The 12,611-nt window shown below is 29.2% G+C and overlaps 1 protein-coding gene across 1 annotated transcript in view; it reads left to right on the forward strand.

Moving 5' to 3' along the window:
• Positions 1-5,646: 5,646 nt before the first annotated feature.
• The window catches only part of LOC148276933 (uncharacterized), a gene marked incomplete at its 3' end in the record, with an annotated part of 191,739 nt that continues 184,774 nt past the window's right edge, over positions 5,647-12,611 (forward strand). Inside the window, exon 1 of the mRNA XM_088233568.1 lies at positions 5,647-5,986. Coding sequence (XP_088089694.1) covers positions 5,647-5,986 — 340 coding nt within the window. The remainder of the gene's footprint in view (positions 5,987-12,611) is intronic.

Genomic DNA, 12,611 nt, shown 5'->3' on the forward strand with positions numbered 1-12,611 from the left:
TAAAAATTAATATACATATTATTAAAAACTAAAAGCATACGTATTTTTTACACAAAATTTATTCACTAAAATTTAAATAGGTGGCTGTTAACATAAAATAATAATAAAAATATAGCCTTGTTATATATTAAACATTTATTTTTAAGTTTTGTCAACATTTTCTTTAAAGATCTGCTTACGAATCTTATTTACATATTTATCTGAAATTTGATTTTTAACTTTATCATTCTATGTCTGCTCCTAAGTTGGAGCATATGGTATTCATAAAGAGCCTCCGTGCATCTCTATCGGCTGCCAACATCTTTGCGTTCTCCCAAATCAGGTTATCTTCCCGAAGTTCTGACATAAACTGCCGACAAACAGTCAGCATGGAACGTCCAGGACGTCGAAAACCTGATGCCTTGCAAAGTAGGCAAGCGTGGTTAAGGCTGTCAGGAGGTATCCGCAGTATGGCCTAGCCAACCGTATTGCCTTCGCTTGACGACAGTTGTCACCGGAGTTCACTGCGTCCGTTTTCTTATTACGTCATATCTCACAAATTCAAACCACCGCGCACCCAAGACTATTATATTTTCAAAACTAAGAATTGTCAACGACTAAATAAAATACAATGAAATGAATACCGAACAATACTGCTGAACCTAGTCGTGATAATTGAAATTAGTTTACGTTAAATGTTGAAAATAATTAACAACATTGTTTCAAAATAACCGGAATCAATGCTAGGCAGAGAGAGTCTGCATTTAGTTTCTCAGTTGTTGGTAATATGTTGCGCTTCAGCGTTGGTAGGCCTGGCACCTAATATTGCAAGTGTTGCAAGTGCCTGTAGGTATTAAACCTCTTAATACCAGAGTTTTTTTTTTGTTGCATTTATTTAAAAGTACTATTTTTCTCTTCATATTTTTTTTTAAATCTGTATGTATTTATATGTATATTTATACTAGTTACCTTAGTAGTAGTTTTAAATAATAAATAATGTAAAGTTTATATTTGAAGCCCTAATTTTGTGGTTATTCATTATAATAAAATAAATAAAACAACTTTGTTTTTAACCACTATTTTTTTTAATTTTTTTTAGTTACGTGAACCTTGACGAAGAAGCTTGTTTGCTTTGAAACCGATCGGTAAAGATTATTATATTTTATAATAAAGAATGTATTTTTTTTAAATGTATATTGTTTAGTGTTTATAAAAATTGTTTTATTTTTTTTATTAATATGTTTTGCTTTCTCACTTTCTTTTTTTTAACAGGTTCAAAATATTTCTATGACCAAATTTTTTTTTTAAAAGTATTTTTATAACTAGTTAAATAATTTTGAAACTGTGTATCTTTTTTTTTTACTCCGTAATTTGTAAATAACTCTTTAGTTATAATTTGTTTTAAATAATGTATTTTACTTATTCTACTTACATTAGTGTATTTTATTGTATATGCAACTTATATGTAAAAGGCACTAAGAGTCGTTTATTTCAATAAATATATGTTTATATATTTAAATTATACTCGTATTATTTTTCAAACATTTTCACATTTTTTTTAAAACTTGCATGTACTTCAGGAATTACATTGGGGCTCAGAGGGTGTAAAATAAAGGTACCGAGTACAAAGGTACATATTACTGTTTTAAATTTTGTCTTATAAAAAAAATTTAAAAACATAATATAAATAAAATATTTTTTTTTTTTTATTCTTCATACTTTAGTAAAAAAACTAAAAAACTGAATTACTTTCATGTTTTTAAAATTCAAAAATAATTAAGGAAACGATCGTTATGAAACACAATCGTCAGAGCACATAAAAATTGTATTGTTTTGTAAAGAATATATCTTTGGCTAGATGCTTGCAAAAAATGGGGCAGATTTGTGATGCAATAACCAGATACGATTATTTTTCTTCGCGTACCTGAGGAACAACGCTGGCACTGAGAGGGTTGCTTTCAAGGGCAAAACTTTTTTTGAATACAGGCTTTCAGGACTGAATTTTCCTTGGGGGGAAGGATTTGAGTAGGAAGCTTCTTGATAATTTTTCAAATATTTTATTTCGTTTCATGTAAATAAAATGTTTGTCATGGTTTTTTCTTTTTATTTTGATGTGCCATGTGATTTTTTAAAAATAATGTTCATGTTCAGCATAAAATTTGTTGTGCTATGTTGTTTGAGTTTAATATTCATCCCAACTCAACAAAAAAAAATTGTCACATAAAGTTTAGTCTTTAGTTTGCCTTAAAAATTGTTTATTAAATTGATTCTGTGAATAACTGAGTACAATATAAGTGTACATCTTTTAAAATAAAATAAAAATATAGGTATCGTTATTAAAGTTAATAGTACAAGAATGTTGAATATTAAAAACGGCGTAAAGTGGCCACTTAAACCAGCCAATGATAAGTCAAAAACTCTGTAAATGCTTGACCTTCTATACTTACTTCTCTAACATCTCTGTTTTTTTTATTCATTATGTTTTCATGCATGTTACTTCTATATTTGGTTATATAAACAAAAAAAACAAACGATAATTAAATCAACAAATCTTCGGTATCATTATTATACATTTTACTTTTATTTACTTTTAATACCTGATGGTGCAAAGAGCACTGAATTAGTACACCAACAATAGCGTTTGTTATTTACTTTTGTTACAAAAATGAAAGATTATATGTCTTTCGCTTCAGGTGCCAAAATATTATACATGGATTATATTATATGCGGACTATAAACTGTTATAACAAGCCATTTGTTTCATCGCTTTTGTGACGTCTTTAAAACTATTGTTACAAAGTTCTGGATCTAACTATCCCTGACCTTATATTTCTCTAAAAAATTAAATTTAAATTGCGTTTGACATTTTCGTAAATTTAGTTCAATTTTATTATAGGATTGTATGTGTATTAACAATCTTCGACATTGTTTTACATATCAATTTAAAGTTTTTCTCAGTTCATAATTACAGCTAGTAAAACTCCGAAATAAACGAGAATACAAAAGTAAAAGGTAGTAGTGTCTTATCATAACTTAATAAAATTCAGAAGTGAACTCTTTCTCTACTTCATATACCTATATTAGTTTTTTTCTTATCCTTTTTGAATCAAAATAAAAACACTTTGTTTTTAACAATGAATTTTTTATTTTAAATAATTTTACAATACGCCCCAGGAGCATTTGCAAAAATAATACAGGTTAGTTAAAAAAAAAGAGTTCATTAAAAAAAATCTAAAATTACTACTGTTTTAAGTTTTAAAAACATTTTATTTTTTTTAAGACATAAAACTAAAAAAGCATGCTGCAATGCGAAATCAAAAGTAAAACTTTGCATAATAAAAAAAAGAGAAGTATTTATTTAATGTTACATCAATAGTTAAGTATAAAAATATGCATTGAAAAAAAAACAGTACGTATGAAAAGTGGAAATTTGAGAATTAAAAATCCAATTATAATTGTAAAAAAAAAATGTATCTGAAGACTAAAAAATAAAAAATAAATCATATAAATTAAATTGCAGTAAGTTTATAAAAAAAAAATGTATGATACACATAATTAAAATATTTCAAAAAATTATTTCAGAAATAGTATAAGATATAATCATAAACATAAAAAAACAAAGATAAACTGTTTTGAAAACGAAATTTAAATCGACTTTTATAATCAGCTTTAAACGATGTATTCAAGAACATTTTAAAATGAATAATTGTTGTACTATAAAACGTCTTTATCACGAGTGAATTTGTTGGCTAAAGAATGTAAATGCGCAATATGTGATAGTTAGTATCTACGTACGTAGATATTTAATTACCGACCGGTTTTGGAGCAACACGTTTAATTATAATAACGAGTTCAATATAAATCATATTTTATAAATTTGACAGTTTCAAACTTCAATCCCTAAAGCTCAATAACAATATTTCACGTAAGCTTCCATGCAAATAGAAAAATTCCTTCTTAGTTGTTTTTACGATTGTTCCTTTTTATTACCTTAGTTCACCACCAACAAATCTGAAGAATAATGTGAGATGATTTTATTTTGATCTCTATTTTTGCAGCTGATAAAACCGTGGTTAATAAAATTAATTTATGAGCTTTGAAACTTTTAGTTATTGGAAAAAGTTTTATGGGAATCTCATAAAAATGGTTGCATGAGTGTACGCGTACGTATGTTTATAGCAAAACTAACTGTTCAATTAACAAAGGTCTATCATATATCTATCATAGAATTGGGTCGGATCAGAGATCCGAGGTTCGAACCCCACTCTACCCCAACTTGATTTCCATTTTCTAATAGTGATTTATTTACAACTCGTTGAAAACGGTCACCAAAATTATTTTTTTTTAAACTAAGGCTATAAACAGAAGCTGAGTCTCATTGACAATCGAAATAATAAGGGTTTCATATTTTATCTCTTTTAATAGCATTTAGCCTCTTTTAAAAAAAAAAATTAAAAACAAAAAACAAAAATAAAAAATACTAAAACGCTATACATATAAAACAAACACATCACTCAATAACATCACTCACGCGATAACATAGTTGGGAACATGAAAAGAAATTGATTGCGACAGAGATGGGACATCACTTATTTAAAATGCATATAAGGTCTATCTCCGTTTCGCCAATAAAGACCGATTGAGAGATAGCTTTATTTCAAAATGTTTTTTAAATGCAGAATTTTTCCTAAAATAAATGGATTTTTTTATTATCGATATTTTTTTTACCATGAATACAACTTTTTTTATGCAGTGTAATTGACCGTAGTTATGCAGAAAGCAGCCAGTACACAGTTTTAAAAAAAATGCATTGGTGTTATCGAATTCAGGAAGGTCAATTCTATGTTTGCTGAAAACGACCAGGCCGCTTTCATACAAAAAACTGTAATAATCACCGTCTACAAATTCTGTGATGTCAAAATGTCATGAAAATAAATGTCGCCTCGTACATTCTGAGTTTGTATGAGGTATCATTCAATAAATTTGTCTGTTTTCTGCAAAATGCATATTTTAGGTTAAGTATTGTGAACGCGCCAGCATTTTGTTAATCGATCTGTACCTATAAAACTTTTTAAAGCAAGTTTATAATTTATTTTCTTCTCTACCCTATACCTACCTACTCTACTTGTGAAAGCCCCCGGGCGTTTATATGAATTGAACAAACTACATGTTTTCTCAAGCTCTATGTTTCTATAAATTGATTCCACAGTGAAATTATGTAAGTGAATTGAATTGTATCATTTATTAAATTATATATATCCAATTTCATAGAACGGAGACGCTTCTCTTTAATTAATGGTAATATATATTTTTCTATGATAATACAAAATCTGTATTCTGGGATGTAAGAGAAATTTATTCATGTATTCTGTAGTTACATAGAATACCCTTTAGCCTCTAAGGATATTTTCTGTTATATCAACTTAATTTAATTTCAACCCTTTCAAAAATAACGTTTTAATTATAACAATAAAAACAGTATTTTGATAGTAACGATTGATGTAGGTTCTTCGTAATAATCTAGCAGATTTTTTGTCATCAAAAATAAAATAAACGTAAAAAAAATATTCAATTGAATGTCTACCAAATAATAAATGAACACGTCATACTCCATCTAAGATAGAGAAAATATGTGATGCCCTCAACAATACAAAAGTATATATACATATGTATATGCACAGGCCTCCAGTTAGATCTCCATATCTCCTTATCCTGAGCGAAACGCATCCAACCGCTTTCTGCAACCCGTATGTCATCAGACCACCTTACCTGAAACCTACCGACACTTCTTCTGCATATTCCAGGTTGCCATTCCAGGACTTTTTTAGTCCATCTAGAGTCTATGGCTATGGCTATATAATCACTTCAGCTCTATTTCTGTTTGGCAACCCTGTAACCCACGGGGTGACCATGGATCTCGCTTTCAATGATGTATTAGTTATTCTGTTTCTTAATGAAATACCCAAAATTCTCCTTTCCATAGATCTTTGTGTCACTGATAATGCGGGTAAAACTTCGTATTTTTTTGGATAGTATTTATTTTTGTGTAACTCGTTACCAAAGATACGACACTAGACAAATTGAAAATTTCACTTCAAAATACAATTAATAATTCGCTTATTCCATAAATTGGGTTTAATTTACGAATGAAATAATATGTGAGCATCATAGTATTGATCGGTGACATACACACGTATAATAATTTCAACTGAAATATTGAGCAACGACATATTTATTTTTATTTTTTTTAATTTGTTTATTTTTCTATGCATATAATAACAAAAATACAAATAAATACATCTTAAAATTAAGCTATGACATAAATTGGAGAAAATGCCTACAAAGACTTCAGCGTCTGACCGTGGGCCATTTCTTTTTTATTATTAATAAATTTATAACATAAAAATATGGTAAGACATGACCACGAAAAGAAAAAAAAACAAAATTAACATATGCTGATATTATGAAAACAGGATTAACTTGCAGTATGCATTTTTTTTTTCATTTAAATTATTTTTTATAAAAGGTATCTATCTGTTCCTTCCATGCCAATCCAAGACCTCAAACCTACTTTAAACTGTACCAGTGATGTAATATTTTGTAATTTCTTAGAAGATTGAAGGTTCTTGGACCAACGGAGTGGCATTATTCTTCGTAAAGTCACGTCTTATTATGACGAAAGTCCTTCAGGTTCTGCTAAGTAAGGCAACGAATGAAAATTCCATATATTATGCACTTTTTTTTCCTTTTTTTAATAAAAACTTTCATTAGCATAAGAAAACAGTACACACAATAAAAAAATGGAACACTTAAGGTTGCACTTGCCAAAAAAGAGTCTGGCTCTTGTGTTTAATCAGTTTACATTATAATATTAATAAGAAACAAAAAATTCAAAACAAAATAATACAATAAATAAAAAATTAAACAATTTTTAAAATTGAGAAAATTTTACACTAGTAAAAAAATAATTAAAAACACAAAATCTATAAATTAATATACACAGACACATATTATACATACTTCTTCATTTCCAAAATACGGCTAATGTTAATTATGTCAGGAAGCTTTTCCTTAATTTATCCTTAAATTTTCTTATAACGTGTCTTATTAATTACATACTATTAATCAAATTCGTAGAATAATTTAAATTATTAATTTATTTACATTATGTGGACACAAGTTGTCCCAATTTCATTGGACTAATATCATGTGTTGAGTAAAGACGAATTGAGTACCTATTTATCATATGAAAAAAAACAATAAAATTTATCAGATAACTCAATTGGAATAATATGATGGAATGAACTGCGGAGCCAATCGAGCTGATACATGTTATTAAATTATACAGCCGAAATCACTTTTTTATAACTCACCGCCTGAATACAAGATTCAAATCATTTCAATCGTGTCCTTAATATGCCACATCATCAGAAAACAGAATAAATTGATGTCTCCCTTGCATTAATTTTTCGTTATCTCGATTCATTCTAATCTTATTATAACTTTCATTCAATTCAGTCTCGTTCGCGTTTTATTCCACATCTCGATGTTTTACCCAATAACCGTTTATACCAAATTACAAAAAATAGCGCGGACGAAACGTCACGCATAATTGAATAATTATTTTATTTATCTTATTTTGATAATCGATTATTTTTTATTCGGATAAGTCATAATCTACAATCGATTAATTTGTGTAATATAACAGATCATTGAATGTCATAATATCACGGTATAAATTACTGCTGAGTCGAATAATCATAATAATCAATCAGTCTCGTGGTAGTATTGCGGACTCCGAAAATGAGAGGCCCGAGGTTTAAACCCCTTTCTACCTCAATTTGAATTCTATTTTCTCACGTAGCTATTTACTTTTGATCAACTATAAGTTGTTTTGCCAAAAAAATAGAGTATTTTTGGTAAATAGTAAAAACGTAAATATTCACTTTTATTTCAAATACACACTATTTTCTCTAAAACAGGTACCTACGATATGTATTACTACCATCACGCCATTTACCATTAGGGGTAAAAAAAGAAGATCGACCGCCATACACGTTTATCCTGATATACATCCTTAGTTTCTACATCCACACATCTTGTCATACATGCCTTTTAGTTGTGTCTGCTTTTGACATGACCAGATTTAAGGTTTTCGTTTATCTGATCATAACAAGTATTTCTCGGTCGTCCTCGTCCTACGTTACCTTTCATTCTAGCCATATATATGTTTTACCATTTCTTCGTCATCCATGTGTTCTAAATGACTAAACCATCTCAGTGACTAATTTTTAATCTTATCAATTATACCTGTCTCAGATTTGCACTCTCGCCTGATTTCAATATTCGTAACCCTGTCATATATTGATTTCCCACACATTTGTCTAAGATATTACATTTCAACCGCGTTCACTCTACTTTTATCATTCCTCTGCTAGTTTCATGTTTCACTTCCATACATAATTGTTGGGACTAAAACTCGGTTGTGCACTGATATATTTTTACTAGCAATTATTGTTCTCAGTGCGCCGTTTATTTTGCTGCTCGCATTCCAACATGCATATTTTCCATTGTTAAAATAAGTGGTTAATCAGATTCGTGTCATCTTTCAAATGTTTTTTTAAATAGAATATCAGAATATTTACAATCAAGACTAATTAATTAACCATAAATATAATAATAACCGACAATTTGTCGTGATCGTAGAACAACGACGGTGACTTTTTTTATATTTGATCTTCAAAAAATTATTAAAAAGCTTTTTATTTCAGGTTTTAGAATAATATAATATTTATAACTATCCCAAGGATCAAATGTTTTTTTTTGTACTTACTAAGTTATGACATGAAGTATCAAAAGAAAATTTACGCCATTCTCATGTAAATGTAAAGTTGAAGAAAATCACATGCTTCGTTGTTCTACGAACATTATAAATTATTGAGTTTATTAAGAATAATAAGATATTTTAACAGTCATAAATATTCACATATTTATATTTCAATTAAAAGTCCTTCTGAACGGCAAGCACGCCACGCGTCATCGGGTTCTAATGGTTTTTATATTACGCACTTAACCTATCATAATACTCACAGATAAAAATATTACGTACACCATGTACATATAGAGTTATACATTGCATTCATACTCTTAAATTTACCTTTAAACCTATATTTCTGATATTGCTGCAGAACAGTATTAATTTGCTATTTTTAGTTACATAATTAATTACATATCACATACATTTATTTATTACTACTAGCGGTCAATATAAAGTATTGAAAATGTATTTTTAATATTTTTTTTTCAATTATAGGTCTTCCATGTTTGATGGTTTGCGGGAGATTATTTCTCTCATGTTTCTTGTTTTATAAAAAAGTCACGAATTGACCATAAAGCAAATGGTGTTGAAATATTTTTTTTAAAACTGACATTTTTTTAGATCTGTTGTCATTTCTTTCTGTAATACATTTTAAAATCTCACTTAAATTTTTCGCAAGCATTTTTTTTTTACAAACAACGGACAATTCAATTAAAACTGTAGACAGAAAGTGAATAACAGTAAAAGTTTTCCGCTTAAGCTAAAGGATCCAATTTAGTTTAGAAGCGCCATGCAAATTACTAGGCAATAGGTTCACTTAAACAAAGATTACAATTCTAAGGATGTTAACAGTTAGTAATTAGTTTATTTTCTTCATTTAAAACTACGAGACATACTCATTTACGAAAACAATTTTTTTTAAATTCACTCATTTAAAAAAGTATTTATTTGAAGCTCAATGCAATACGTTAAAGTACCGCACAAAATAGTAGTCTATTTAGGGAAAAAATATTTTTAATAAACTAAAAAAATATATAATAAAGAAATTAAAGACAAGCAAAAAGACATGAAACAGACTCTATGCATACTTTTCAAAGGACTTTTAGGAACTTAATAATACTTGTATCATTATTAAATATAAGAATAATAAAATATTACAACATTAACGCTGCTTTACAACGCATATGTTAGAAATCAGTTGGAGTATGCTTCTAGTATATGAATCCCTCATATAAAGTTAATATTAATAACCTAGAAAGGATACGGAAAAAAATCATACATTTAATAAAATACAAATTTGATTGTACGTAAAATGCAATTAAAGGATGTGCCAGTATTATTCCCGGGGTGCAACATATCTAACAAGATTTCTTAATTATTTCGGAAACGACGCGAAGTTTTTATTTAAAACGGGTTTTACAAATCATTAAAACCAATTGTTTTATTTATTGTTTCAGCATTTACTTTGTGGAAAAATATTTTTGAATGTATTCAAAATCAAACACTTTATAAATTTTACCACATAAAAGTCAAATACATTTTAACACAATTAGTTTCCGGTATTCTGAATTACCCATCATCAACTAATAAATATAAACTAAACTAAAATATGTACATTGATTAGTACTTGGGGTACTGATAGGGTCGATTGGAAGGGGCAAGGCAATGTGTGGTGGAAGGGGGTGGATTTTCCTAATTATGGGGAAAATTGATAGCTAGGGTGAAGAATTTTGGAGTTTTATTATAATTGTTATCTGTGTGTTTTTTTTAATACAAGATCAGAGAAAACTATATCAATAATATTATATTCCAAAATTCTTTACCTTTGCTATAAATATTCGCCAGATTCAAGAAAATCTCACCCCTTCTACTACACATTACCTCGCCCCTTCCACCTGACCCTATCGGTACCTAAGTACTAATCTGTATATATATTTTAGTTTAGTTTATATTCACACCTAATAATGGGTAATTCAGAATACCTGAAACTAGTTGTGTTATAATATATTAAACTCTTATGTGGTAAAAAATACAAAAGTGTTTCATTTTTAATATATTCAAAAACAATTTTCGTACTTACCTTTATGTAGCAAATCGACGAAATACGCTCCATTTCAGGTGCAAATCGAGGAATTATTATTAGTCGGCTATCACCGTCTGTTACATGGTAGATAATTCAACTCGGGCATCGCTCGCCGCATTGCGCGTGCAACAAAAGGTAATAAGTAAAAGGGGTCAAAACATCTTTAAAACTATGTAATTGAAGTTTCAAACTTTTTCGACTTGTACATTTATTTGACTTATCGTTCTTACAGTTATAGCTTCTGGAGATTAAGTTATTGGGATAGTAATTCGCAAAATTTAAGCTAAATGAAAATGACCCTGATTTAGCGTTGATACCACAATAATAAGGCTCAAACTCTTGTGCGCGAGTGACAGACGCCATCAATCAATTCAGGAGTAATAATTATGTAAAAAAAAATTATATCATAATTATGTAGAACTACCGCATACATTAAATTATAAAAATGACGTAACATGTTGTGGGTGCTGTATACAATTTAAAAATACAACTGTGAAATTGTTTCACACCCAATTTATTTGAGTATTTTTATTTCAATTTGAGGTTCCTACATCACTCAGTGAGAATACTGCTGTTGATGTCAGCTTTATGTAAGCCGCACGAAAATACGTGAAAACATTTTTTCCGGGAAATATTCCAATAAGCCAAGGTGGTAACAGGCGTTGCGCCCTAAGCTGGATGTGTGAAGTGTTGTTTTTTCAATTACTCCGCAAAAAGACAATATCCCTCCAGAGACATGCATAAGTTCTTCCGTGAACCAGAAACACGATCAACAATTTACGAACAGCCATCCAATTCGTTACATTACGCTTTGATACAAACGGTTGAAATATAAATATGAAAAAAACATTGTTTACAAATAATAACAATAGGGAAATATCACGTTATTTTTTACCCTCTATCGAAAAAAAAAATCAGTAAAAATGCTGAAAATTTACCGGATTTTATTTTGAAGTATTTCTTAGAACGAATTTTTGTCTTGGTTCATTTTTGAAAGTGGTTATTGATATATTTTAGCAAATCTAGCCGCCGAAGGCTCCGAGCCTTCAGGGGCCCAAGCTTGACAGATTTTAAATTAAAAGCAGCCACAACAGAAAAACGAAAATATAAACTTACTTACTTAGAGGCTCCAACCTCATTGGGAGCCCTAGAGAATTTTGTATTTTACTCAGTCACTATAAAGAGGTCTTCGATTACAGGGTATCTAGATTATTTTGTTACATGGATAGTAAAGTGACCAGTCTTGCGCTTCAAATTTCAGTCTAGGAACAATCAAATATGCTTTGCAGAACTCAGGTCTCAAGAATGGTACGCAATCTAGGAAAGTTTATCTCTGTTGTTCGGTGTATATGTTTTCTTTGAAGTTTGCGTTGAGGCTTTGTAATAACGTACCGCGGGCGTGTGGTTTGTCAGAAAACATGATTTATAATATGACGCGATGCGTCAACAAAACGTCACTTCTTGTTCCGACTTGACTTACTTCTTAGTACAAAGCTCTACCTTGAGATGTGAGAGTATTGTTTATGAATAGACCTAAGTGTCATTTAACAGTACACAAAATGTTATATTAAGTTATTTGCGTGAACGTTTTCACGTTTATCAACGTGTCGTTAAAAATTAACGGGGTACGTTTTATAAACGAATTAAAGATGTAATTGTTTTTACAAGTTGCTGCATAAAAAAGAGAATTTGATTTGGTGTGAGTATTTTATTTATTTACTTGTTTTTTTA

Source organism: Micrasema longulum, unplaced genomic scaffold (assembly GCF_059751315.1).
Source record: "Micrasema longulum isolate JH-2025_06_02 unplaced genomic scaffold, ASM5975131v1 h1tg001124l, whole genome shotgun sequence".
In the NCBI taxonomy this organism is placed as follows: domain Eukaryota; kingdom Metazoa; phylum Arthropoda; class Insecta; order Trichoptera; family Brachycentridae; genus Micrasema; species Micrasema longulum.